The sequence below is a fragment of the Trachemys scripta genome, chromosome 7 (genome assembly GCF_013100865.1).
Source record: "Trachemys scripta elegans isolate TJP31775 chromosome 7, CAS_Tse_1.0, whole genome shotgun sequence".
In the NCBI taxonomy this organism is placed as follows: domain Eukaryota; kingdom Metazoa; phylum Chordata; order Testudines; family Emydidae; genus Trachemys; species Trachemys scripta.
In genome coordinates, this window is record NC_048304.1 from 16,567,083 (window position 1) to 16,593,863 (window position 26,781).

The 26,781-nt window shown below is 39.2% G+C and overlaps 1 protein-coding gene across 1 annotated transcript in view; it reads left to right on the plus strand.

The window, feature by feature from the left end:
• Positions 1-26,781, plus strand: part of GRM7 (glutamate metabotropic receptor 7) — a gene marked incomplete in the record, with an annotated part of 535,789 nt that overhangs the window by 264,052 nt on the left and 244,956 nt on the right. The window contains 2 exon segments of the mRNA XM_034776365.1: positions 2,849-2,990; positions 8,146-8,300. Coding sequence (XP_034632256.1) covers positions 2,849-2,990; positions 8,146-8,300 — 297 coding nt within the window.

Genomic DNA, 26,781 nt, shown 5'->3' on the forward strand with positions numbered 1-26,781 from the left:
GGTTGGTTGTTTTCTCATTGGAAGAGACTTTGGTGATATAAATGTAGGGTATTTTCCCCTTAGCTATTTATATTCACAAAATGCATGTAAGTCCGGTGATCCTTGAACAGAGGTAGCAAAAATGACCGCAAAACTTCACACTGGCCATTCAGTTTTCAAAAGCATCGGCCAAGATACCTCTGTGTGTACCACTGTGTGTAGCCAGAGAAAGCAGCACACTCAGACATTATCCTGCTTTAAGAACCCTTCTGGCCTCTGTACTGTCACCTAGAAATTCCTTTAGTCCCAAATCCTTTGTTCTCAGTACTGACCATAGGCCTGGCCTTTGGTTCTAGTTCAAATGGGCCTGAACATAGTTCTCCTCCTACCCAGCTGCTCTACACAAAGAGATTCCTCGGACACATTCAGCTGTAACCAGTGTCCATTGCAGCTGGATTTTGCCTCTCTTCCATGCAGGCAGCGGAAAGTGTGTGACCCACAGAATACATAATATCTATCTGGGGTGTGGCTGCAACATTTGAAGCTCTTAGTATTTAAGCTTTTCTATCAAGAACTAATATAGGAAATATAACTCATTTACCAATATCAAGTGGTAATTTCATTACCAGCTTTGTCATAACAGTATATCAGCCGGTCTATCTGAAGAATCATGTTTCTATGGATTCAAGCAATCTTTAATGCAGCTGGAGCCTTAACTACAGAAATGCCTTTGTCGTTTATTACAGCTCTCAACTTCCTCTCCCTGCACCTCCCCCTGTGTCTTTATCTCTACTCTCTCCTCCCATTAACCTGCAGAGCAGGGAAAAGTTACAATATCTGCATCTTCCTGTACACACCTTAGGAAAGCCTGTTGTAAAGCAATCTCCCCCCCCAAGCCTAAAGAGATCTTAAAGTTTCTTGATGATACCGACTTTAAAATATGCTCATTGTCCACATCCATCATTTTCTGTGCACATCTCTGGTTCCCCCTCTGATGGTATCTGGAAATTTGCTGATTTATCTCTGTATCTAAATTATAGAGAGTTGTATTGGATTACAGAGCACCTCAGCACTAGCTTCAGAGATGTCTAAATAATGGTTCCATCCAGGACACTAAGGCTCCTTAGTCTTGACACTGTGAAATATGCCTACTTCTGTTCACTGCTATGTCAGAGTAGGAGTCTCTTGAAAGAACATTGTAGCAGGAGTGTATATATTTTCAAGTGACAGGTCTGGCACTTTGCAGCAATCTGCTTTCATCTCCCCCGCCCCCTCCCTCAATGAATTCTCCCCAAGTCCCCAAATCTTACTTACAGGAGAAATGGGAGGCTCTTGAGGGTGACACAAAGTGGAAAGCATGGCTTGATGGAGTGCCAGAAAGACCTTAAAGTAGCAGTGCCTTAAAGTCACAGCTAATAAGTTTAAGTTCTCCTTAGGCAGAGAGATTTTTCATGCTGAGAGATAGAGGGAGAGAAAGCAAGCTTGGTCATCAAGCTAAAGTCACTTAGTGGAAAGTAGATATTAATTGCTTTCTCTGTCCACTTCAATGCAGGGCCCATGTACTGGTGTCTTTGTCTGTATTAAATCCACACATTTATTCACAGATGTGCTTGGCTACATGAGGGTTTTTCTTTGAGTATTTAGTCTCTCTTTAGTGGCCCCCACCCACAAAAACATTTCCACATGAGGGAGTTATTCTCTTGCACTGAGAAATATAGTCTGAGATTTTGCCTATGGTGGTGTGTGTCTTCTCCTCCGCTGCTCCTTTGCTCTGAAACAGACTTTCAATCCTCCTCATCAATTCTGCCTTTATTTTAAACTTTATCTGAAAACACCTCTTTTCTTTTTTGCTTCAGCTACTTAATTACTCATCCTCACTGCTGTTTCCTATTATGCATCTCTGAGAATGTATTAATTAACACTATGAAGAATTTTGAGGGAGAGAGTTTGTATCTAAGATGGTATAAAAGATGAAAGATCCTATAATTAGGTAACAAAAGAAGAAAGACATTAGCATGAATCTATCCCCCCTTGAAGTGAAGAACCCCACAGAAGATGTAAAATAGTAAATGAACTATTTTTCTAAAACAAGATTAATAAATTAAACCTAATTATATGAATTATGTTTGTTGAGTAGCTTTTGCATCAGGGCTTTCTGTCTTGCTACCATTATACTGGCTGCAATTGTTATTCTTTAATTCTGGTTACTAACTGTGGGTTAAAGCCTGCAAATATTTACTCTTATGAGTTTTTATTCTGATGGGGTAACCGCGTTCCCTTGAAAGGTGGACTTGCGTGAACAAGCATGTATGAGATTGAGCTCTGTGTATTCACAATATTTGGACCTCTGTATTATTTCTGTTTTGATTTAACTTGTCAGAGCAGTTTCTTTGGATTTTCTTTCTATTTATGCTGTTAAAAAAATTAAAGCTGTTATGCCAAATAAAGTTGCTCAGTATTTTGTGTGTTTGTCTATGCCATTATCGACCTCTACTGCCTTCCAGTTTACTTTTTTATTTCAGTCTTTTTTTATCTTGTCCATTTCCATCATCTCTTTACTGTGGGGTTAGATTGTTTTTCTCTTTTGCCTGGTTTATTTTTTGTCCATCTGTGACTATCCATCCACGCATATTGTATGTATCCTGTCACATAGTATACACTTCCCAAGAGAAAAAAGAACAAACAAACAAAACCTGCAAGAAGGGCTTACAAGGCTTAACATGAAGCTTAACTACTTCCTCAGGATGGTGATCGAGTACTGATTTCTTTATTTTTTTCTCCTCCAATTTCTAACTTCTGTGTATTTTCCACACTCTTCTCCTCGCTCTTCATTTACAAATTTTTTTCTTTCTTCTTTTTCTCTAAACAGGTGGCCTCTGCATTGCCCAGTCCCTGAAAATTCCCCAGGATCGCAAAGAGAAGACCATCGACTTTGATAAAATTATCAAGCAGCTCCTGGACACTCCCAATGCCAGGGCCGTTGTTATTTTTGCCAACGATGAGGACATAAAGTAAGTGTGACTGAGAAAATTAATACATTTGTGCTTGCTGGCTTTATGGAGTAGACAAAGTAAATAAGACTGTACAGAGCAATGGAATGGAGTGATCTATTTGTAGGAACCTGTGGATCATTTTATAGAGAGATAGCAAAAGAATACATAGTATATCATTGAAAGTCTCTGAGTAAGGATAAAAGGGGTAAAAAAACAAGGGTGATGTCATGGTAGGAGGTCTACTACAGACCACCAAACCAGGAAGAAGAGATGGATGAGGCTTTTTTTTAAACAACTAACAAAATCATCCAAATCACAAGACTTGGTGATGATGGGGGACTTCAATTACCCAGATATCTGTTGGGACAATAACACAGCAGGGCACAGATTATCCAACAATTTCTTGGAATGTTTTGGAGACAATTTTTTATTTCAGAAGGTGGAGAAAGCTACCAAGGGGGAGCTATTATAGATTTGATTTGGACAAAGAGAGAGGAACTGGTTGAGAATTTGAAACTGGAAGACAACTTGGGTGCAAGTGATGATGAAATGATATCCTTCATGATTCTAAGGAATGGGAGGAGGGAGAACAGCACAATAAAGACAATGGATTTCAAGAAGACAGACTTTAGCAAACTCAGGGAGTTGGTAGGTAAAATTCCATGGGAAGCAAGTCTAAGGGGAAAAACAATTGAATACAGTTGGCAGTTTTTGAAAGAGACATTATTAAGGGCAAAAGAGCAAACTATCCCACTGCATAGGAAAGATAGGAAATATGGCAAGGGACCACCCTGGCTTAACTGGGAGATCTTCAATGATCTAAAACTCAAAAAGGAGTCCTGCAAAAAGTGGACACTTGGTCAAATTACAAAGGATAAATATAAACAAATAACACAAGTATGTAGGGACAAAATTAGAAAAGCCACGGCACAAAATGAGATCAAACTAGCTAGGAACATAAAAGGAAACAAGAAAACAGTCTACAAATACATTAGAAACAAGAGGAAGACCAAGGAAGAGTAGGCCTGTTACTCAATGAGGGGGGAAAGACAGTAACAGAAAATGTGGAAATGGCAGAGGTGCTTAATGACAACTTTATAGATGGGAGGAAGCGGTAGACGTGGTATATCTTGACTTTAGTAAGTCTTTTGATACTGTCTCATAAACAAACTAGGGAAATACAACCTAGATGGAGTTACTATAAGGTGGGTGCATAACTGGTTGGAAAATTGTTCCTAGATAGTAGTTATCAGTGGTTCACAGTCATGCTGGAAGGGCATAACAAGTGGGGTCCCACAGGGATCAGTTCTGGGTCCAGTTTTGTTCAATATCTTAATCAATGATATAGATAATGGCATAGAGAGTACACTTATAAAGTTTGCAGATGATACCAAGCTGGGAGGGGTTGCAAGTTCTTTGGAGGGTAGGATTAAAATTCAAAGTGTCAGACCATTTCTCCAGTTTGTCCAGAAGTAAATAGGATGAAATTAAATAAGAACAAATGCAAAGTACTCCACTTAAGAAGCAACAATCAGTTGCACACATACAAAATGGGAAATGACCGCCTAGGAAGGAGTACTGTGGAAAAGGATCTGGGTGTCATAGTGGATCACAAGTTAAATATAAGTCAACAGTGTAAAGCTGTTGCAAAAAAAAAGCAAACATGATTCTGGGATGTATTAGCAGAAGTATTGTAAGCAAGACGCGAGAAGTGATTCTTCCGCTCTACTCTGCACTGATTATTATTACAACTGGAGTATTGTGTCCAGTTCTGGGTGCTACACTTCAGGAAAGATGTGGACAAATTGAAGAAAGTCCAGAGAAGAGCAACAAAAATGATGAAAGGTCTAGAAAACATGACCTATGAGGGAAGATTGAAAAAATTGGGTTTGTTTAGTCTGTAGAAGAGAAGACTGAGAGTGGACATAACAGTTTTCAAATACATAAAAGGTTGTTACAAGGAGGAGGGAGAAAAAATGTTCTTCTTAACCTCTGGGGATAGGAAAAGAAGCAATGGGCTTAAATTGCAGCAAGGGCGGTTTAGGGTAGACATTAGGAAAAACTTCCTAACTGTCAGAGTGGTTAAGTACTGGAATAAATTGCCTAGGGAGGTTGTCGAATCTACATCATTGGGGATTTTTAAGAGCAGGTTGGACAAACACCTGACAGGGATGGTCTAGATAATACTCCTGCCTTGAGTGCAGGGGACTGGACTAGATGACTTTTTGAGGTCCCTTCCAGTTCTATGATTTTATGATTCTAAATTTCACTATACCCTAGATGGGAAAAGGATTTCTTGGTAGGCATTTTTACTCTTATGATAAGAAATACATTTCATAATGAAAGGAAATAAGATGTGCATAACTGTTACAATTTCAAATTCAGTCTAAAATGAATATTGTCCTGCATTTTTTCCTATATCCTATCACACTCCAAGTGATCCTTTACAATCTGAGGGTTTGATTATGCAGTTGTTTTGAATACAAAACTCCCATTGGATCTAAATGGAAGTTATCCTCATGTAAGGGCTACAGGATAATATTATCCAACTTTGACATTCAGCCACCTCTGCTATAGGAAAGTGGTAGGAAGCCATGCAACAAACACAGAATTCTGCACAACAGGGATGGGGGAAAGGAATTTTGACCAAGGTCACAAGACCACATCTTTAGTATTATAAATAACATCAAGGGATCATTAATATTTTCACATAGCAGACAGGATATTGTTTTTTAAAGAACAGGATTCATCTGAAAGACACACCCTCTTCAATAAACTTCACAAAAGTCAGCTTATCTACATGGGAAGGATGAAGGGCTGAGTTTAACCAACCTGTGTTTTAGAGTGACTAGTTAATGCACAGATAATTTCCATTCATATCTTAAACCTTAATATACTACTATTCTAAGCAAGATCATTTATAATATCACTATTCTTTCACCTGGACAGATGTGGATTTTTGCTCAAAGGACTCCATCTAGTATAAATAGTAGGGGAAAGCCATTGATTCTTACAATAGTATCTGGAATGCCTTGATCTGGAGGCAAGAGCCATCCATACTTTGCAGAGCACTGATTCCTTCAGGAGGGCTTAGAAGCAAATGCCATACCAGAACCGTGCTGAGCTGCCAACATTTTGCTCTGCTCCTTCCGAACTCTCTTGATTCCACTAGTCTGTGTAAGAAATGGCATGAAACTTTGGCAATGCAGCTGTGAGACATTAATATAAGAGCCTCAGCTCAGGCAGTTGCTTCCCCACCAGCTTGGAGCATAGCACTGAATCTGAAGCTTCTGCTGGTGCTGGAGCTGGAGGCTCCATTGCTACCAGAGTCCCTTCCCTACTGGGCAGCAGCTAGAAGAACAGGTCCAAGGAGCTGTTGCTGTTGCTGCTGCAGCAGGAGTACAGCCCAGTGCAGGACCCCAGACACTAATGAGGGACCCTAGCACTCACATGTGAGAGACTACTGACTGGGATCCTACTATATTCCAGTGCAGGACCCCAGAGCCCAATGTAGAAAGACCAGAGCTCCTGAAAGACCCTGGTGAGACACACCAGTGCAGGACTCCAGACTGGGACCCTAGGACATTCCATTCCAGTGCAGGACCCCAGGATGCAGTGTAGGACATCCATCAGATCCCAGTGCAGGGACTCCAGTGAGAGCCCCCAGACCCTATGTAGGTCCCCATTGAAACATCCCACCGAGAAAATCCAGACCCTAGTTCATACCGGTGCAGGGCAACAACAGAGATCCTAGATCCTTGACCATACCAGTGCCATACCCTAGTGTGGGGCCCCAAAGAGGGACCTGAAGTCCCAGTAAGTGATCCCAGTGCACCATCATTAGTACCTGTGAAATTTGGTGTTGCTCTTCTATGATATCTAATTGTTTCAGCGATGCCTCAGTAGCTTCTAGCCATCACCCTAGTGATGAGCCTGTTGGTTTTGAGTGGGCAGAGATCAGTGCTTAATTTGTGCCAGGGCAGAGCCCCAGCACCTCTGAGCTTCCCTGGCACCTCTTTCATTACAAATTCATTACAGTGGAGACTGGGTTGCAGTAGAGTGCAGAGAGTACCACCTCTTTGTTTTCCCCCAAAATTGACCCCGTCCTACAATCTATAGATATTTCTTCATTTTAGTAACTTCACTTTTACGTGTGTGTGTGTGTGTGTGTGTAAACAAAACTGATGTAATTATGGCAAAATATTAAATATATCCAGATATTGCTTTGTTTTAATTCAATATAAGCTGGCTATGGGAAGGATTTGTGAATCAGAACTCCTCGGTTCTGTTCCTCACTCTGTGACTGACTCACTTTGCAACGATGGGCAAATTACTAATCACTTGAACATTCTGTGTGCAGGCAGACAGCTATATATGTGCAGAGCCTCATTGACTGCAGTGGGGGGCTCTGTGTGGGGGCAGCACTCCACCAGTGTGCAAGGAGTTGCAGGCTCAAAGCTTTAAAGTTCTATGACTCGAGGATAATGATAACACTAACCTATCTCACTGGGAGATTGTGAGACTTCATTATTCAATGTTTGGAAAACATTTGAGTTTCTTGGAAGTTGCTATACACACTGCACTGATGGGCACCCTATAAATGCTAATATTAATAAACAATATATTTGCTGTTGCTAATTGCAGCTGTTAATGATACAATGACTTGGTCGTTCAATAGCACCTGCACTGATCAGATTTCATTTGCTTTTCAGGCTATTTTAATAATTTAATTGAAAAACAATTAAATCCCCTATCTACCCTTCACCGGAAATACATCTGCTTATTCCAGAGTCATTTGTGGTGTAATTTCTAAATTACCAGAGGGTTGTGAAGGTTCTGTCAATTTATAGTGGTGTAACTATACCAGTTGTTACTAGAATTTCACAAAAAAGTTGAGATGAAATCCTGTCTCCATGAAACTTGATGGCAAAACTCAAGCTGACTTAAATGGGGCCAGGAGTTCATACTTAGAATAAAAAAACAAAGAGGAAGATAGACTGTTCTGAAATTGTCATTATCATCTGGATGGTTCAATTTCTGAGATAAAAATTAGTTACAGGTATGTTAATTTGCTCATTCAGCAATCTTGCTCTCCTTGTTATTTTTCCTGGGTGATTGAGTACTGTTCCATTCCTCTTGCATTCATGTGTGAATTATATGTGTCTTTCTACAGGCAGATCCTTGCAGCAGCAAAAAGGGCTGATCAAGTCGGTCATTTTCTGTGGGTAGGATCAGACACTTGGGGCTCCAAAATAAATCCGCTAATTCAGCAAGAAGACATTGCTGAGGGAGCAATCACCATTCTGCCTAAGAGAGCAACCATAGAGGGTAAGAATTCTATTCTGATAGTCTTTCTGTCACAGTTTATCTGTTTCCTCATTTCATTGAACGTTGTTGATATCTAACTGATACACTGGTGGACAAATACACAGACCATGTACAAAAATGTATATATGGTACGATTCAGAAACTTGACATCAGTTCAACATAAAATAAGCTAAATTTAAACACCCTGAGGTTCTCCTAAAATTGGATATCCCCTCTCTATCTGCCTAGCTGTCATGCTATGCTATGCTATTCTATACTATTTGTGGTGATACATTTTCTGCAAGAATAAAATTATTTGTAAGTTTTTTATACATCAGTTATCTAGTTGGTGTTTATCATATATATCCCACATTTGTGTGTGTGTGTGTACACAAACTGTTTATCTGTAATACATACATACACACACCACACACACTTTTGTATAAAATGTGTGTGTGTGTATGTATGTATGTGTGTGTATATGTGTGTGTGTGTGTGTGTATATATATATATATATATATATATATATATATACTATAAAGTAGATATATATAATAAACACAAACACACACAGGTTTCCAGATAATGCTTTCTTCCTTTCTCAACTTTTGTTTATTTTGTTCTTTTTTTCTATGACTTTACTTTTTAATCCTGCTTCTCTTAGTTATCCCCTTTGTGTTGGTACAGATGTTTAGAAACCTAATTGACATCCTTCTGGGCTAACAAAACTTGCTGATTAGAATTTATGTTCTCATTTAATTTGAAAAGAAAAGCTCTTTATAAAGGAGACACTATGTAAAGAAAAATAACTCCTCTGTGGATACGTCGTTTTGTAGTTCTTGTCTGTCAGGCCAGATCTCCGAAGAATCCGCAGAACATGTTTCACACATTAAAATGAGTTCCAGTATCTTCACTGAAAGGAAGATCAAATATTTGCATTCCTTTTTACTCTGTCTACACTACTGGCTCATTAATTATTCCTCTCAGAACTATAATGCACTACAGCATTTTATTTTATTTTTAAACCCAGGTGACTTCCATCTCAGTTTCCTATAAATACCTAAAGAACATATTGGGATATTGTTTGTGAAAAACAAGCAATTTCAGTCACCATCATACTGTCTATATTGCATCCCTGGGCATTTCTAACAAAGATACTAAAACTTCACCAAAGGTATAGACAAATAAATTGGCGGACACCACAGGGCCGGCTCCAGGATTTCTGCCATCCCAAGCAAAAAAAAAAACCCCGCGATCGGCGGCGGCAGTTCAGCAGTGGGTCCTTCGCTCCTAGAGGGAGTGAGGGACCTGCTGCGCCTGAATTGCCGCAGGTGCCAACCCTCTCCTTTGGCTGCCCCAAGCACCTGCTTGTTAAGCTGGTGCCTGGAGCTGGCCCTGGCGGACCAGTTGTAACTTGTAAGAAAATGTTCTGCAAAATTTCCCAACAATATCTTTACTGTGTATTAAACATGTTCTATACATTATACATAATGGAAAACATTGATTATTCAGTTGTAAGCAATAAGTTAGGTTGACACAGGGACATGGTCAAGGTATATACTTTATAAATTAAACTCTTGCAGCCACATTTCAAATGTCAGCACAATGGATGCATCTCCAGAAATGTGTCCACTGAGCCAGCTAATTCCTACTTCTCAATGTGGAATTCAGTGTTTAACCATAAGTCAGTTAAGTTAAATTTGATCTGCAGTTACCCATTTTCCATGTTTGCTTGGAATTGTGGTCTTTAACGTCATATTTCAAATATAGTCAATAAGGTGTACATGTACATTTTCTCCAAGAGCTTGTGGGAAGGCATGGTAAGATGGCCTAGCTTTTCAAACCTAATAGTGTTAATACTAGTTATGGATGAACTGGAGAGGCACATTCATACTAGAATAAGCATTTGGAGCTTTGGAGTTTAGTCAAACTTTTCTGAACTTCTCCTGTTTGGAAATTGGTCTGAGTGTTTCATTAGGAAGAAAAAATATGTTCTCACAAGATTTCCAGTACATCTTGGTGTAAGCTGCATGAAAAATACTATAAGAATAGATCTTCCCTGCTCACATTGTAATGATATTTTTGCTTCAAATCTGAAAGCAAACAAAAAGAAATTGTGGAGCTGGATGAATATATGGGAAAAAAAACAACAAACAGCAAATGTTTCCTGAACTTTCTTTAAACATGAAAAGGTTCTTGCCTTATTCAAGCCATTTCATCCATCCGTAATTACCATCTGTATTTGCCATCTGCTTGGTCCTACTGAGAGGGTGATGGGTAAGGAGAAGGAGGACATTTTTCTTCGGGGTGCGCACCTTCTTTCTAAACAATTTTCAAAACGTTCACAGTGAATAAGTGTCATTGTATAAAATGTTTTCCATAGCTAAGAATGTCTCATTTCAGACCAATTATACCATCTTATTTGATCTATGATGATAAAGTCTCAGAGTATTCTGTTAATTATAGAATGTCAATCACCATTATGTATATTATTTTTTGCTTGGTGAAACTGTTACCTTTCGCGTGTGTGTGTGTGTGTGTGTGTGTGTGTGTGTGTGTATCTTATCATGAAAGCTTTCCAGATTTATAAATTGGACTGCCGTGTTTTCTTTCTTATCATTTGGTTATGAAGCTAAGTGAAATGAGAACAGACATTTTAATGTCATCTTTTTTTTTAATCATCTAGCAGGAAGCATCTGCTCCCAAAAGTTTACCAGCACATTTCTTCTGACAAAAATAAATAAATAAAACAAGAAGCTATTTTTTCCATTTAAATTGATAGACAGGAAACGAAATCGATAAAATGTAAGTGAATTTGCCCCTGAAGGATCTTTTGTTCTACAGTATCATAGCTTAGTATAGTCTACTTGCATCCGAAGAAGTGGGCTGTAGCCCACGCAAGCTTATGCTCTAATAAATTTGTTAGTCTCTAAGGTGCCACAAGTACTCCTGTTCTTTTTGCGGACACAGACTAACACGGCTGCTACTCTGAAACCCTACTTTTAATAGAGTGTTGTATAAAAATACTGCACTCTGTGCCTTGCGCTCTTAGGCACAGATTCAATAAAGGACCTAAACATCTGCTTAAGACCCACTAAAGTCAATGACACTTAAGCACATGCTTATACGTGCTCTGCTCAATAGGGATGTAGTCTTTTGATTAATGAGGGTCTTAAAGTCTGGATTGCAGTAGACCCAGTGCAGTTTTACTGCATAATGGGCAGTATGTTATGGAGAGTCCGTGAGGTGGCAGATGATGGACAGCCCTAATGGGGTGCTGAGATATCACCTGTGCCTCATAGGGGTTGAAGTCAAATGCAAGGGCCATGGCAGTGGACAGCTATATTGGTGAAGTTATGGTTCTGCCAGCACTTTTCTGCAGGAGAGGATACCATCCCTTGGCTTGGGCAGCAGCCTTGCCAAAGGCTCTTTAACTTTGGCTTTGCTCAGGCATGGCAGATTTCCCCATCCATTACTATCACATGAAATTCCATGGGCCAGTTTTTAGAGATTCAAAAGTTATGGTTTCGGCAACTGATGAGCTGCTTTATTTCATATAACCAAAAGCTGAATTAATTGGAAATGTAGATATTACTGTAGACTTTTCTTATTCATATTTTGAAAAGTGTTGGCTTACATTTTGCTAAATTAAACATATTTTGATGTCTTTGGCCTGGTCCACATTAACCCCCACTTCGGACTAAGGTACGCAAATTCAGCTATGTTAATAACGTAGCTGAATTCGAAGTACCTTAGTCCGAACTTACCGCGGGTCCAGACGCGGCAGGCAGGCTCCCCCGTTGATGCCGCGTACTCCTCTCGCCGAGCTGGAGTACCGGCGTCGACGGCGAGCACTTCCGGGATCGATCCAGGATCGATTTATTGCGTCTAGACAAGACGTGATAAATCGATCCCAGAAGATCGATTGCCTGCCGCCGAACCAGGAAGTATGTGTAGACGTACCCTTAGCTTTTGGATACCTAACTTGAGACACTCAAAGGGCTCTGATTTTCAGAAGGCAGATACTCCTGCCTTTTTCAAAATCAGTTCCCTCTAAAGTATGTATGTACATACTTGCATATCTTCGATAAATATGTACATATATGCACAAATGTTCAAATTTATATTTACTTTGTGTAGTAAATGTGCTTCAGAATTTCCCATCTAGATCACTTTCATTAAATTACCCCCTGATCCAGCAATGCATTCTAAGGCAATGCATTTAAAGTCATCTTAATTAGCCACATTAGCATTCCCCTGTGACGGGTTGGATCACAGAAACCCCCTTGGGGCTGCCAACTGATGTGCCAAGACTACTTCTGCCCCTGCTTTCCTGCCCTGGTAGCTTGGCACTTCAGTGCCCTGCCTGGTTTCAGCCAGACCCACTAGCCTGCTGCAAACCTAGAACCAGGTCTGAACCACGTCCCTTAACAGCTGTAGGCTTAATTGAAAGTAGCTTAAGAAGTGTTCCTATCTTTAACAGTCAGACACTCAACTCCCAATGGGGTCCAAACCCCAAATAAATCCATTTTACCCTGCATAAAGCTTATACAGGGTAAACTCATAAAATTTTTGCCCTCTATAACACTGATATAGCACAACTTCCCCCTCCCCCCAGGTATTAATACATACTCTGGGTTAATTAAGAAGTAAAAAGTGATTTTATTAAATACAGAAAGTAGGATTTAAGTGGTTCCAAGTAGTAACAGACAGAACAAAGTGAATTACCAAGTAAAATAAAATAAAACCTGCAAGTCTATGCCTACTACAGTGAGAAAACTGAATATAGAATAAACTTCAGCCTCAGAGGAGTTCCAGTAAACTTCCTTTTACAGACTAGTCTTCTTCTAGTCTGGGTCCAACAATCACTTACATCCCCTGTACTTACTGTCCTTTGTTTCAGTTTCTTTCTGGTATCCTTGGGGTTGGAGAGGCTATCTTTTGAGCTAGCTGAAGACAAAATAGAGGGGTCTCCCAGGGGTTTAAATAGACTTTCTCTTGTGGGTAGATACCCCTCCCTCCCCCTGTGTAGAATTCCAGCTACAAGATGGAGTTTTGGAGTCCCATGGGCAAGTCACATGTCCATGCATGACTCAGAACTTACAGGTAGCAGCCATGGTTCACATGCTACCTTGAACGTCCTCATGTAGACTTCTTATGTGGATTGGAGCCTTCTAAGATCTATTGTCCCTAAAGTGCTTCTTGCACTTAACTTGCAAATTCCTTTCTAAAGAAGCTGACCAAATGCCTTCCTATTCATAACTTTGAATACAACAATGATACATGCATACAAATAGGGTGAATAGATTCAGTAGATCATAACCTTTACAGAGATATGTTACATGGCATATGTAGCATAAAACATATTCCAGTTATGTCATATTTACATTCATAAGCATATTTCCATAAAGCTTTATGGGGTGCACCATCACATCCCCCTTTTTCTGTAGACGCTAGGGTGGTGTGATGCTCCTGTGGTTCCAACACCTATCCTCTTTTGGCTGTTGGTGCAGGTGCCATATCAAGGGAAAAAGATGGAATGGTGAGTTTACTGGTAGGGTCCTTTGTGACTTTTAGCTGTCAATATAAAGTACAGCAGTATCCAGGCTGATTTAAACTAGAGGTCCGGTACATAGCAGATTGACCTCCAAGATCAGGACAGAACAAAAGTGACACAAAATCAACTTTGCCACCCCCTCTCGTAGGCTGCACTGGACACAGTATAAATATACTCAAGGATCTAGTCCCACTGTGTGTGTTAAGAATACACAAGAGTAGAATAATGTTGTTTTTTTAAGTTACTGTTTATGGCCAACTTTCCCCACTAATCCCTACTTTACAAGCTAGCTCTGAAGGCTGCCTGCATAGTATTCACTGATGTTCACATTTTGGGCCAGGTTAATGGTGTGAAAAGGACTTTACATTTCAGATTTTTCTTCCTGGGTAACTACTTTAACTCCCAAGAGCACCCCATATCATTCCTCCTCAAATTCATCTTATCACTATGGCAAGTTATATTTGTGCCACATTAGAGAGAGTTTTCCCACAGACTTAAATGGAAACTTGAATCTCAGCAGCTTTTTTTCCCCGGGGGTGTTTTTGCTGAAAATGTGAGAATAACATCTCTTCTTCTTAAAGGTGTGATGCTGCCAGCCTCTTCTACTCACACTTAAGAAATATTAGGCTAGTGAGCAAATGTTAAATCTCACTTAAATTGAATGTGGCTGCATACTAAAATATATGAAATATATGCTTCCTGAGTTTTCAACATTTTATAGAGTGAGGGCTACTGTTAAAATATCAACCCGCATAGTCCATATAGTAAAATGATGCAACATTTTTCTGAAAAATATTTTCAAATGAACTTTCCTCTCCCCAAAATTGTAGCTTCTCAATTCAAACTACAGAATGAAAATAACCCTCCTAGACGTTTGCTTAAATACATCTTGCTCTGAATGCCCTAAACTTTGAGATTCCGAGTGTTCTCAACACCCTGTGGCTTCAGTCAGAATTGAGGGCCCTCAGCATCTTGCAGGAACAGGGGCCAGGCAAGGTATTATTTCTTCAGGTGCTTGACATCACCCATGGGACAAGATTTTCTTGGTTACTATCTCACTGGTTGACTTAGAGAACACATGTCTCCAGCTTCCATCCAGGACACACCACACGATCCATTGTCAACAGCCAAGCTCTAAGATACAACCGCATTTGCTCCAATCCCTCAGACAGAGACAAGCACCTACAAGATCTCTGTCAAGCATTCTTAAAACTACAATACCCACCTGCTGAAGTGAAAAAACAGATTGTCAGAGCCAGAAGAGTACCCAGAAGTCACCTACTACAGGACAGGCCCAACAAAGAAAATAACAGACGCCATTAGCCGTCACCTTCACCCCCACAACTAAAACCTCTCTAGTGCATCATCAAAGATCTACAACCTATCCTGAAAGATGATCCCTCATTCTCTCAGATCTTGGGAGACAAACTAGTCCTCAATTACAGACAGCCCTGCAACCTGAAGCAAATACTCACCAGCAACCACACACCACAGAATAAAAACACTAACCCAGGAACCTATCCTTGCAACGAAGCCCAATGCCAACTCTGTCCACGTATCTATTCAAGTGACATCATCATAATCACATTAGCCATGCCATCAGGGGCTCATTCACCTGCACATCTACCAATGTGATATATGCCATCATGTGCCAGCAATGCCCCTCTGCCATGTACATTGGCCAAACCAGACAGTCTCTATGCAAAAGAATAAATGGACATAAATCTAACATCAGGAATCATAACATTCAAAAACCAGTAGGAGAACACTTCAACCTCTCTGGTCACTCAGTAACAGACTTAAAGGTGGCAATTTTGCAACAGAAAAGCTTAAAAAACAGACTCCAAGGAGAAACTGATGAACTTGAATTAATATGCAAACTAGATACCATCAATTTAGACTTGAATAGAGACTGGGAATGGCTGAGCTATTACACACATTGACTCTATTTCCCCATGTTAAGTATACTCACACCTTCTTGTCAAACTGTCCGAAATGGGTCATCTTGATTATCACTACAAAAGTTTTTTTCTCCTGCTGATAATTGCTCATCTTAATTAATTAGCCTCTTAGAGTTGGTAGGGCAACTCCCACCTTTTCATGTTCTCTGTATGTGTGTATATATCTCCTTACTATGTGTTCCATTATATGCATCCGATGAAGTGGGCTGTAGCCCACGAAAGCTTATGCTCAAATACTGCACTCTGTGCCTTGCGCTCTTAGGCACTGATTCAATAAAGGACCTAAACATCTGCTTAAGACCCACTAAAGTCAATGACACTTAAGCACATGCTTATACGTGCTCTGCTCACTAGGGATGTAGTCTTTTGATTAATGAGGGTCTTAAAGTCTGGATTGCAGTAGACCCAGTGCAGTTACGTTTGATGTAAATGAAAGGATAAAGTCGCATCTGATTTATATAATCACAGGGACAAAGAGAGAGTACACACTTAAATAGTAATCACTTTATAAAAAGTTGAATATGAAAAGATTTAATCAGAGCTTCTAGGTGTTGGTAACCAATCGCGCATACCCAACTTGGACCAGTAATCAGAATTTGGGGCAGAACTTGATTTTCTTCACTTAAATGTTTTCCAAACCTTATATAGGAAAAAATATTGTATTTAATTTGGAACGCCCACCACAGGTGAATGTGATATCCTGGTTATCATTGTCCTGAACTCTTGGATAAAAAGGAACGTTGTCCTCACTGTCACAGGAGACAAGAAAAAACAGAGCTACAATCCTGCAATACGGTGTGTATATTTGCAGGAATGCATGCAATACATTAGGCCTTGATATTGCAAGCACAATACTTGTGTGTAAGAGTTTATGGTCTCAGAGCTTAATTTTGTATATTTTACACAGATGATATTCCCCCAAATACTTGCCAGAGGAAGGTAATACTATTGTAAAGGGCGTATTGGTGACCGAAGGTAAGAGAAATTAAGAAGTTTAGGCAAGAGAGAGAGGCGTTTTCTAAATAAATTTAGGATGGTATGAGATCTATACTCATCATTATTAATATTTTTTTTCAATTTATAATAATAAATCAGCCCATCTGCTGCTCTGGTTGCCTTTGATATTAATTAAAATTACAATGATACAGAAACAAAACAGCAGCAAAACTCCATCCCCAACCCAATTGGCAGGATTTTCCCCGCCGCGGCTCTGTCCCCTTGTCAGATACTTCTCTTGTACCATCTCAAGCGAAGGTAGTTTAAGTGATTACTGACTCTCTCTTTCTGCCTTTGAATCAGGAGAAAGATAAATGTTAATAGAATTATTCTTCATCTGCTGACTTTCTTCTGGTTCCCCCTCCCCTTTTTTTGATTTACTTCCTATTTTCTGTCATAAAATGTCTTATGGGGCTGTTACAGCTCATTTCTTCTTGTTTTTTTAATTAGTCGGGCTACTGACTTTGCACTCCAAGATGTCTTGTTCTTGTTCTTTTTTTTTTTTTTTTAAATCCTCCTCCTCATTGTCCTTACTTATCTGTGATCGGTTTTTAATGGACACTCAGTCACAGTGAAATAAGGACCAGGAGTGGGAGAGAGGGGATGAGAACAGATAGAAGAGGAGAAAGCTAGAGACTGATAAATAATGCAATATTGATGATTTTAAGTGTCTGGAAAAATACTTTGGGCAGTAATGAAAAAATATAATTTATTGTCTGAGCTCAAAGCCTAATGTAAGTAAACAATGGGATTCAAACGCATTTAAGATTAATGATTCAGTTCAAGCTAGCTAGCAGCATGGATGTGACTAATGTTTGTGGTCCCATGAAGTTCTCAGATATGAGGCTACAGGTGACACAAACCCAACAGAATTAGGCACATATTTATTAAATGCCGAGAGCCATCTCCTCAGCTGGTATAAATTAGTACAGCTGTATTGTGGAGCTACGCCGTTATACACCAGCTGAGAAGTTGGCCCTGAATTTTCTAGTTGTCCCTTTATCTACCATTTGTTTGCCTTCCAAACAGGTGATGGATTGAGGCCTCAAGATTTTATTTTGCTTTTCTTTATTTCCAATTATGTTTGTTTTCTGCTTTCTTTTTAGGCAATGAAAGGATAGCCACTTAAACAAAGTTATGAGTGAAGGCATACTCAGTGTCCATTGCTCTACACCATTCCAAACATTCATTTCTTAAAAACACATTAATGTAGTAATTCTAGTGTCTCTTCTCTATAAACTATATACATGTGCAAACACGCATCTCCTCTCTTTGTGTCTGCTTCCCTGCTTGTTCCACAGTAAAGAGGAAACACATCCTTGATATGAGATAATTACTGTAATTAAAATTTTTAGCTTCTGTTGAACAGCGGCAAAGATATTTTTTTGTGAATAAACAGTTTAATCAGCTTTAGAAAAATGAAGGTTCACTAATCAATGGGCCTTCTAAGGCCAAATCCTGAAGTTCTATCCTTATTTCTACCTAGTCATTATACTCTGGCAAGTCTGCTGTTGATTTCTCTGGGGCAAGGACTTCAGGATTGTCTTTAGCTGGGGGAGGGAACAGTTTCTTTCAAATTAGGGATATGTTTTGTTTCTCTTTGGAAATAATGCTTTAGAATAACAGAGATGACTCTCTCACAGATGTAAGTCAGTGTTGCACTAATTCTGCAGTCCTCAAATATTTTATCTGAATACTCAACTCCTATCAAAGCTAAAGAATTCAAGTTCCACCTTCCCACATGGTAGAAACAATATTCAGCTAGATAGCTATATCCATTGGTAGTGAAATACTGGAATGCTGTCTTATCTACATCTATAACTATCTGTATACAAACATGTTTCAGTGAGATGGACGGGTTTGTTTCTGTGCACAGTTTATCCATCTGTAAAAGGATTTTTTGGGGGAGCTAGGGAGAATGAGGGAGGAGATTAGTACTGACAACACCAAGCGATTCAGTCCTACCCCCCAAAAAAAATCATGAGACTGGCTTACAAATCATGTAGGGTTTTTTTGTAAAATAATATATTTGGGGTTATTTTTAATTTTTCTGGTTTTGAGCCTTTAAGGTGCACTCCCTTCAGGTTTTCAATCTTTTCTTTGCAATCAGGAGGGCTAGAAGCTTATTTTAAAAATAAATACATACAAGCTGTGATTACCTTGCGGCCTCTTGATTCCACCAGCTGGCATGGTGAGCAATACACCAAATATCTTAAGACTCACAGTAAAATCATGAGAGTTTGCAACAGTGGAAGAAGTGATTGGGGAACAGGTTACTGGGTGGGAATTGGGCAGTGGAAGGAAAAGTCTGGGGTCAGTGAAAGGTGAGTGAGAACATGAGGGGCAATGGGTTGTTTGCGAAGGATCCTGGAAAAGCTTCCCTTTTCTGCTCCTTCTTTCATTGACCCTTTTATGACCTTCTCACCCCAGCCTGTGCCCCTTACACTCTCCCCGCTGTTCTGTCCCCCTCTGCTCAGTGCTGCCAAGGGACTGAAACACCCAAATTCTGTCCTTTTCGGCAGCCACATGCTAACTCAAAGCAGAGCAGGACAGAGAATCTCCCTATCCTCAATGCTTTCACTCAGTGGCTGGGAAACCTTGCTCAGTTGTTCCCGCCCTGCTGCATGTATGAGAGAGGCTTTGGTTGGAGCTGGGAAATTCCATGCAATGACTTTAAATTTCTTATTGTCAGGATGTAAGGGATAAAATTGTTTTGAAAAGATAAGAAAAGAGTTTCAGGCCCTACTCAAATACCATCCAGGACCCACAGTCTGAGAGCCGGTGCTTATCTCACTTAGGATATTGTCTTTTGGTTATAGGTGAAGTTTGCTTGAAATATAATGTGAATAAATGTGTACTTATTTGTATATTTTTTTTCCTGGAACATTGCCCTTGTTATGCATAGAGTCCACCTACTAGCAGCATTCAGTGCTCATGCTTAATTAGTGTTCTCACCTTTAAAATGAATTTTTGTGTCTTTTCATCCAGTCATTTAATCCACAGTACATTCTAATGAACACCTACGCTCAGCTTAAGTTGCTTATTCCTTACTGACACCACTGGGGTGCAGATGCAGGTAGACTTTTGGCTCTTTGTTCTTTCTATCTCAATCAGTGCAGTGTTTCAAGTCATTCTGTCTGCCAACTTGATGGGAATATAGCTTTTGCAGTGCTGAGGAATCTTTTAATTGATTTTTAATTAATACTGCAGTTACCTACAAATCTGAGAAACACTTGTACCAGACAGAAGTTTATTGCATATCGATGTAAACATTTTGAAAAGTCACGCTGGGAGTTAAGATCTACTTTGATTTCCCCCTCACTTAGTGCTGAATCTTGTTTCCTCTTGCCTGGGTTGCAGTGTTCAAAGGAAGGACCATAAGCCTGTCCATATAAATGTTTAGAACTGGCCAGACGGAAGGCAGATCTGAGCACCACAAAATAATGCACTCCATCAGTATTATGGTCAATGTTTTGTGAGCCAGACATCATATGACACTTTCCTCCCTTCTCCCTTTGCATTCTTCCATGGTTTGCCAGTTTGCAGCTTCATCATGAAAAACACTGTGCCATTAAATAGTGGCTTTACTGCCACTTTTCAGTGATGCACAGTCTCAGGAGATTGATAAATATGTTAATGATGTTGAGATCCAGCCAAACAGACAGGGTCTATTCCCAAATTGCATATACAAACTGCATACTCGGTGCGGTGTTTCAGAGCAATACACTGCTTAACTTTAAAAGGTTGAAAAGAAGGCTTTTGGGAGAGTTTGAGTACCTTCAGAGAGCCAGGAGCTTAAGGGGAGTATTGCTTTTTGATATGCAGCTGTAGGGAGGCTAGGAAATGCAATTTTACTACAGTGAAGTTGGGTGTTATCAACTTAATGTGGTTTCTCAGATCCTAATAACTTGTTCAAGGCAGTGCAGCTTTCTTTCTTCTCTTTTATTTCTAAGATCTCCTCTATCTTGAACAGAAAAAGTCACCAAGAAGCGCAATATCAGAGTTAATCGTTAGCTTGCTGCACACTGAAAGCCTGAATGTGGCAAAGCAAATGCCTTCATGTTTAAGATTCTACATCTGCGATTCTATATTAAGTGATCAGAACTTTTGTACGTCTTTACGTGTTGAGCTGCCATATATAAGAATAAACTTCCTACATGGAAAACCAGAGGCAGAATAATTATATTCACTAAATGCTTTGTATTGTTGTGGTCTTTGATCATCTTCCATGACTAGGTTTTTAGCTTTTCTTAAAAAGCTTACAAAACTGATATTTTTAGAACTCTCTGTTGAGAGTTGCTTACCACGAATCAATGCAAAAGACGATTATGTCGGGAACAGCTTTATCAAGATTTTTTCCCCCCAATCCAAGGCAATGAGTTTTAACCAATTTTATCACAATACCAAAAGAGGATGCTTTTATTAGAGGGTCTTGCCATATGAAAAAAGTAACTCTGTATGAGATTCAAATTGGACCACACAACAAAGATTTAAGATGCTCCTTTTCAGTTCATTGAAATGAAAGAAACTATTTGCCAAAGACATAGAAGAAATTTGCATGTTCACATTAGAGATATTTATTGACTAAGATGTATCCCTTATTTATATTAGGGATACTTCCTCTTCAGAGTATTGCCTTTGGAGTTGCATTCTCTTTGACATACATGGTTTGCTGCTGTTGCTAGTGTGTGTAGTGTGTATGTAGTTGTGACCAATAGCATGACTGGCATAGTCACGAGAACTTATTCAACAGGGGAGACACACTAATGATGGGTCACTGTCAGGATGCTGGAGCTGATAGTTTTCATTTATCCTAAATCCCATCTGTTAAGCTATATGTACCCTGCACCAATTTAATATTCGATGGGGTCTGCTGCGTGATGTTCAGAAAGAATTTTTCCATCAACAAATACAAAGATGTTATTGACAGAGAGCGTATTATAGGGATATCCTGAGAGAATTCCAGATCTGCAGGTTCTATGGTAAGAAGAGTCAATATGATGGTCCATTAGGGATGTTTTATGGGGAGGAATGCTGTAGTATAGTTAATAAAAGACCTTAGCCCACACAGAAGGATTCCAGGGGTGTGCTAGAGGAGGGAGTGGCCACAGGGAGATCATTTTTCCTCCACAGGAGACAACCATAGATTGTTTGCCGGCATCCTGGGGAGCAAGCATAGTAGAGAACAGCAAAGAAAATGTTCTATTCCTGTGAGGGGATGTCCAGGAAGAATGTCAGTGGGTAGTGGCCCTTCCACACTAGCTAACAGATGGAGGGCTGGGTTGGGAGGCCAAATAATTGATTGCTACAGGAACCGCAAGCCCATAAGCGTACCTTACACCCAGCCCCAGTGCCCATTAGAAAAGCATAAGGTCTGCAGGCACAGCTACTCAGGCAACACACTTCCTTCCTGCTTTTAGAATGGCTCAGAGGTGTAAGACTCTTTGACTTGATGGGAGTTCGTTTTCAGTCTGGTAATAAAAGGGGAAGAGTTTCCAGAATCCACAATTCCCACTGGGATTGGGTATGTTCATCTAAAAGGATTTAGGAGCCAAGTGTTTTATTTATCCCCTTTGGGAGTCTCTGTTACATAATAATAGCCAAGAGTAAAGAGCAATCCGGATGAATGCACTGAAAAGCCATCTGGTGATCTGAAAGGTGGTATTTTTGCAGATAGACAATGACTCAATAAAATGCTGCTGTGTGTCAACAAATGCAGGAAACTGGGTTAGCTTTTGTGTATAGTGAAGCCCTCCAGGTTTGGCGATAGGCAGTGTCAGCAATCAGCCCTTCTTTACTGGAACTTGACTTGCAGAAAAGGAGAATTCCATCGTGGTTGAGCTGAGCCATTTTTCAAACACTTCAGAAATGTCAAAGCATCACTGGCTGATTTGAATTTGTATCAATCTCCTTTTGAGATTCAGTGCTTCGAGGGAATGATGGAACTCAATGGATAAATCACTTGACCCTGAAATAATGGAATTTCTGGGCTGCTGAACCAAACCTTGAACCATAGAGAAGTGTGAAAATAGTTAGTTTTTAATGGGTATTTCTTACAAGTTTGAATATAAAACTCCAATTTTTCACATACAGGAAAGGAAGAAAGGCACATTGCCAGGGTTGCACATTCTCCATTCATATTGCACATATCCTTACTCTCTTGTACCTCAGATGGGGAAGATTCTAACACACTTGAGAAGAGACAAAGAATTCTTGCTCCTTAGTCAGAATTGTGTATATCAGACTAAATAATTGAATTTGTTAGATGGAAGTGTCCATAAATGATCCAATTTACTTAGATTTTAAAAATAGAGTTTTACATAGATTTCATAGGCTATTGGTAATGGGATAGAGGATTTTGCTTCAGATATGGTTCAGGTCAATAATAGACAGCTGTCTGGTGTTTTATGTGACATAAGTTGGTAGTTTTAGCCCAATGCTTAATAAACAAACTATGCACATCACAAAATCCATGACCCAATATCTCTCTTATTGGAGCCAAGATGGTCCTAAGAAATTTACTCAGATTTCATATTAGCACGTGTTTTGGTTCAATAAAAAGCACTCGATAAGGACTTTGGGATTGGGTCAGGGAAAACAGGGAGTTGTTTCACCTCATCTATATTTCTTGGTTCTGTTTTATTTCAGGTGGCTACAGTAAAAGTATAGTGTGCACATAGTCTGTTTGCATTGTAAGCTGATCGAATGTCTGAACACGAAAAATAAAAGTTGCAAAGTCTTTTCCTCCGGGGTTTAATTTTTATAACAAGAAATTTAAATAATGTAATAGAATTCGAAATTAAAATTAAAGGAGAAGACATCCCTGACCTTGTGGTTAAACTCAGTCCTTCGGGTCTAAAGTCAGACCTTCCCAAAGATACTCTCTCCTCTCCATCTGCCAAGCAGTCACCCTGGTAGCCCTTCTGCTGAGCATCTGTGAAAGGGAAGGAGGAAGCCAAGCTAGAGAGAATCTCTTGGTCACTGGACACTAGAAAATACCCTTTTACCTTGTCTCACTGTCATACAGTAGCAAACCATGTCAAGTATAGTACTACTTTTACGTCAGTGTATAGTGTATTTAAAAAGTTAAGTTAGGATCATTAGTTGGTAGCCAGGTGAAATCTAAATGTATTAAACACACAAACATCCAGTTACATCTCAGAGCAAACAGGAGACTTGGTCAGTTTTAGACTGTCCTTTATTAGGATGGCCTGTCATCCACATCTAGCTGACTGTCATATAAATACAGGATTGCCCTTTTAGTTATATTAAAATGCTCATCATATTTGCTATTCTAAGGTAATACAAAATACACATACCCATACAAGGCTAAGTTAGTTTGTTGGGTTAACAATTGAACTGAGGAATGTTGGAGCAAGTGGACTAAACTAATTAAAATCATGCACTGAGCTCTTTTCTAATGATAGTAATATATTTATTGAAAGACCTTTCTTTCTTTCTTTCTTTCTTTCTTTCTTTCTTTCTTTCTTTCTTTCAAACAGTAATAAACAATTATTGCTTTTCAGTACTGTTGTATTATTTAATACCTCTCTGGTTTTGGCAGATATGGAAGCAAAAAGCACAGAAATAACTTAGCCCTGAAATACCACAAGAAAATGTGTTCTTATGGTATTTCTGACCCTATAGTCAGAAACTAGAAGTGCAAATAACTTTCATGAAAGTCTAATCTCATGAGATATCTATACAAATATCCAAATAAGATATTCAGGTAATTTTAAATAAGCATCTGAACTCCTTGATACACCTTCTTCTTCTTCTCCTGCATTAGCAAGTCAGCAGTACTTTATATTCACTCAACAGAGAAAAAGAGTTGAAACTTCCAGCCATTTATTACAACTAAATTTACACATTATGCTCTTGCAAATGTGAAAGCACATGGATTCACATTCACATTGAAAATGTGTTCCCTGCAAGTATCACACGGTTATTAGCTCCTACATTTCCCTGCATGACTAAATATAGATAAAGCCCTTAAGTCTGGCACAGAGTGTCTGAGTCATACTGGTGTGGGCCACTCCAATTAAAAATCCCTGCACATATTAATTTGCCCAGAGATATCAAGCAAACACCTCCTGCAATATATGAGAACTGGTAAGTGTTTTCTTGTCTAGATGTTTAGGTGTAATTCTGAATCTTTGGGGTCAGGGATCTGCCTTGAAATGTGGAAACAAATTGTTCAACTTTGAAAAGTACCAGAATGCAATTAGTTACTCTGAAATGCTCAAGCAACAAGTTTTCAATGTGTCTTGCTGGAATTATTATTTTTTTGAGACGAGGGCTCAAGTTAAACTGTTGTATTATATTCCTCCTCCATAAAGGTCATCATAAATGAAGAGTTAATAAATATTGTCTTCCCAGGGCCAATTTTTCAGCAAGTTTCAATCTGACCTCTGCTTTGGTGAACAGCTGATGCACTCACAAAACTATGAATACACTAATAGTGCACATACAAACCCATATTTGTTCAGGCAAGTCAAGTATTTCTATGCCCAACTGTCCAGTTTTATTTATTTACTTGTTTATGGCCATTTCTACTGCATTTGCTAAATATAGCATGAATCTGTTTAGCTGTCTGTACGAAGTAGATAGATTCATTTCTGCAGGTAAACATGGAGGTCCAGGCTGAAAATTTGGTCTATAATATTCACATTTTTTAAAAATTGGGAATTTTAAAAAGTTTTACCTCACACTCTGCAGTGCTTGTTCTTTTTCAATGGTATCCCAGCTGCTCCAGTCACCTGTGTTGATTTCTTGTATGATACATTTCTTTGCAGTTTAGGTGAATGCCATTCTTCACACACGAATGATTTTGAAGGACAGATATACTGCTGAACAGATAGGTAAACTTTCTTCCAAGGAACTTTACTATAGCAAATGTTTCACTCTTTGCCTTTCAACAGCCTTTGCGCACCCTATGTATAATGGTCCATAGGTTTTGATTTCTTTTCCCCCATGGATCCTTGGCATTTCTATTGGGTCATTGAGAATCCCGCCATTTCTTCTGTTACCCTTGAGATCTGAATCACATTCTGTAACTTTCAATACAAAAGCACTGACCACAAATCTGCTTTACAATTAGTCAGTGCTTCTCTTTCCTCAGTCACAGAGATCAGTTTTGAACGATTAATTATCATTCCTTTTCCCACCAGAGGTGGCGTATGCTGATAACCTCCTAACTTCCAGCATCTGCTGCAGCAGGAAATGTGAGGTATAGGCTTAAAGAATCGAACCAGCAGAATATTGGGCTACATTTACACATCTTATTTTGTCTGAGTTGTCTGCTTCTGAAACAGGCTCAGCGCAAGTGGAGAAGATGCAATGACGGGAGAAAAATCAAGTATGAAATAATACCAATTGAAGAATTGCAGGAAATGAACAGAGATTTTTTGGTTTTTTGTTTTGTTTTTAAGTTTGCATTGTTAATGTTGGCATGATTACAGGCTTTTGAAATGATGTGTTAGGAAAAAATACCTGTTGTCATTTTCATTTAGAAAAATAACACAGTGAATGTCAAAGTGCAAACCTTGTTTGTGCTGGGTTAACAAAACTACTTAAGAGAATCATGTTTTCACTTTATTGACAGTCATTGCTGAAAGCATATTAAGAGCCAAAGGGAATGGAATATAACTGAGAAAAAAATTGCCCAGGTATATCTGTTTAGGAAATCTTTAGGGAAATTAAATATCAAGAGCTATAAGAGACAGGTGTCAAACTTGATATCCTGAGCGAAGTAAGGTAAATGCAACCATTTTGCCTCGTCAGAGTTAGAATTTAATTTCAGCACAGATGAAAAACTATGTTTGTAAATGAAGATAGCACCATGTGCAATTTAAACTTTTCCATACTGACCTGATAGTAAAATTAGTTCAGTAGTTTTTATGAAGCTCAGAATTGTTTGTCACTTCTCCATTTCCATGGAAATATGTCAATTGAGATAAAAAATGTTCGTTAGCTGGAACAGGACTAG